Genomic DNA, 2,736 nt, shown 5'->3' with positions numbered 1-2,736 from the left:
TGAGTTATGATGAGGATGTTTGGTTGTTTGTTTTTCAAAAATAATTGCTGTTATTTCATTTTGTTTTTCCTAGAGACAGTATTGAATATAGGCATGAAGAAATATAAGTAGAAATGCTATTTGTTACTTTCGAAGATGTATTTCAAGCCATGGTTTTTGTTTCAGATTTAATAATGCGCACTTGGTGAACTTTTAAGTTCATAACTGGACAATGTATGTCATTTATCTCCACCGTTTGATATGACCCACAGCAATTGAGTGATTAGCACAGATTATTTCCTCTAAAGGTTATGGTAAGGCCTTGTTAATAAATGGTTCTATATTCCTACTTTGTATGGACTGGTTCATTGTCATTTCAGTGTCTACAGGATATGTGCATCCGGGACTTGTCATATTTTTTCGATTTGAAAAACTGTACACAAAATGAATTTATTTAAGTTTATCTTCATCAATAGGGTTAAATTAATGCATTATGTACAATAATATAAAATATAATCAGGGTGGACAGTAACTAAGTATATTTACCCAAGTATTCTTCTTAAATACAGATTTCAGGTCCTTTACTTGAGTATTTGCATTGTATGAAACTGTATACTTCTACTCTACACTTATATGCTTTTACTTAACTAAAAGAACTGAATACTTCATCCACAACTGAATATAATAAGCATGGCACATATCTATGTGGTGATAACATCACATTTTGTTATGAAAGAAAAGCACATTATAAGCAAATCTTCAGTCCTAGGACCTGTACACACATTTCTCAAAATTACTTAGTTATGTCTGAGTCTATATATGACAATGTATGACACCACAGTGTAACAGTGTAACAACCAATTTACTGCAGCTAGTAGACTATCTCTCAAGCAGGTCACATGCTCTGACAAAAAGTTCAATTCCATGATTTCCATCATCAGTGAAGGGGTTGATGGGCCTTAACTCCACATTCCACTGGTGATCATAAGGGGGTTGCACAGGTACACGATTGAGTGGCCTTTGATGCTGAGGAAATTGGAGCATTCCAATTGTCCACAGTTGCAGTGGGGACCGACTCTCCATTGTCCTCAAGCTGTGGTTGTTCCACTGGCTCACAAACTCATCCACAGATCTGTTAATTCTTGGAAGATAAACATGGTGAAGAGCTGTAATGTGAAGAGGGTCAGTGCTGTCTAAAAGTCCGAAATTTTCCATAAAGAGGAAAAGGTCTTTATAGTATCCTGACACAACCCTGTTTACTTCTGCCCACAATCTTTCGATCCTTTGATTATGGACACTACGTCCAACCATGAAACTTCCTCTGTTTGTTCCTCGATTCTCAATCATGAACCGTGCAACATCAATGTTCTCGCTACCAGCATCACCCCTGACACGATCTGGCAGTCCAAATACATCAACAGCACCCTGGAAAAGATGCAAGGCAGTCGATGCTCGGTTGTCTGTGCAACATCTCAGGAAGGTAATGCAGCGACTGTAGCCATCAACTGCTCCATGATACACAAATCCCCATGGATTTAACTTGTGGTTTGTGTCAATATGCCTGAAATAAGAAATTAGTTATTATTATTATTATTATTATTATTATTATTATAGTATTGTTATGTACTGGATGTACATAAACATGTAACTTCATTGGCTTTGCTGTACGACTATTTCTACTTGATAATAAGAATGTTCCTTGTATCAATATTTTCAGTGAGTTAATGGTCAGTGAATTGCGTCATTGACCAGCTAGGGAGAAATAACTAATGTTAATCAAATTAGTAAAACAACACATACCACACTTGATTTGGGGCAGAGACATTGTAGACCCTCCGCTGAATTGCCCTTCGTCCTCTTAAGGCTCGCCCCACTGGATCTACTGTTCTTAAACGCTCCCGTACCCGCCAACGCTGAACTCTGATTCTTCTTCCTCTCAAACTACCAGTGATATAGGTCTCTCCGGAACCGGGGGTTTGCCTGAGAATCTCAGCAATAAGTCGATCCAGATCGACATTTGCAATGTCAGTGAAACTCCCATAGTCCACCAGACCGAGCTGTGTCCTGTGGTTGTACAGTGTTCGTATGTTTACAGACAGCATCCGAGATATGGCCATCCAGCTAAATCCTAAATCCCGCATGTGAATCAGCTGAGCAGCTGGTATGTTGTACCTTTAAAGAAAAAAAAACAAATAAAAAACCAAATATGTTAATGTGTTAATTCACATTGTGTGAATAAATTGGTTGAAGCCTATAATAATGTCTATATAATAATACATTATAACAAGTTTGTAACTTCTTTATTGTACCATGTACTAAGTAGAGATTATACTTGGCCTGCATCAGCCTCCATCCCCATACCCTTATTTAAATATTACTTACTTAGGCCTTCCTCTCTGAGACGCAGAATGGATGCCCATGCCATTAGCTTGTACATCAGCTTCCAGCTGTAATGTTATTTCCGCCAACATCTCCCTGAGAGACTCATAAATTCCTTCAAGAATGACGTATAATGTCCTTTCAGCAATGTTTTGTTGAACATTCCTCATAAGTACTGTGAATGTCGCAATAATAGAGATATGATCCTCAAGGTGACGTGATATAGTCTCCAAACTGTTAGTGTCATTTGGAGTACAACCTGTGGCAAAAAAGTTTTCCAGTTCAAGAAAGTATTGGAATAGTTCAACTGATGCCATTTTGTAAAACCAGCGAATTCAGCAGGCTATCACTTTGATGAAAAGGATACAACTAGGTTTT

At 37.8% G+C, this 2,736-nt stretch overlaps 1 protein-coding gene across 1 annotated transcript; it reads right to left on the bottom strand.

Moving 5' to 3' along the window:
- Positions 1-858: 858 nt before the first annotated feature.
- Positions 859-2,736, bottom strand: LOC132869153 (uncharacterized). The gene is made up of 3 exons (XM_060902496.1): positions 2,362-2,736; positions 1,780-2,151; positions 859-1,540 (listed from the first exon to the last, which is right to left on the bottom strand). The coding sequence occupies exons 1-3, from the start codon at positions 2,673-2,675 to the stop codon at positions 859-861; spliced, it is 1,368 nt and encodes a 455-aa protein (XP_060758479.1). The 5' UTR covers positions 2,676-2,736.

The sequence above is a fragment of the Neoarius graeffei genome, chromosome 2 (genome assembly GCF_027579695.1).
Source record: "Neoarius graeffei isolate fNeoGra1 chromosome 2, fNeoGra1.pri, whole genome shotgun sequence".
Lineage (NCBI taxonomy): Eukaryota > Metazoa > Chordata > Actinopteri > Siluriformes > Ariidae > Neoarius > Neoarius graeffei.
The sequence above is the reverse complement of the archived record's forward strand: the minus strand, read 5'-3'. Positions and strand labels throughout refer to the sequence as shown.

Bases quoted from the DNA above. Each gene is read 5' to 3' on its own strand.
- LOC132869153 (XM_060902496.1), bottom strand. From the start codon at position 2,675: ATGGCATCAGTTGAACTATTCCAATACTTTCTTGAACTGGAAAACTTT. The intron at 2,152-2,361 runs GTAAGTAATATT...TTTTCTTTAAAG, and splicing joins TCTCAGAGAGGAAGGCCTAA to GTACAACATACCAGCTGCTC. The intron at 1,541-1,779 runs GTATGTGTTGTT...TTCTTATTTCAG, and splicing joins TCTGCCCCAAATCAAGTGTG to GCATATTGACACAAACCACA.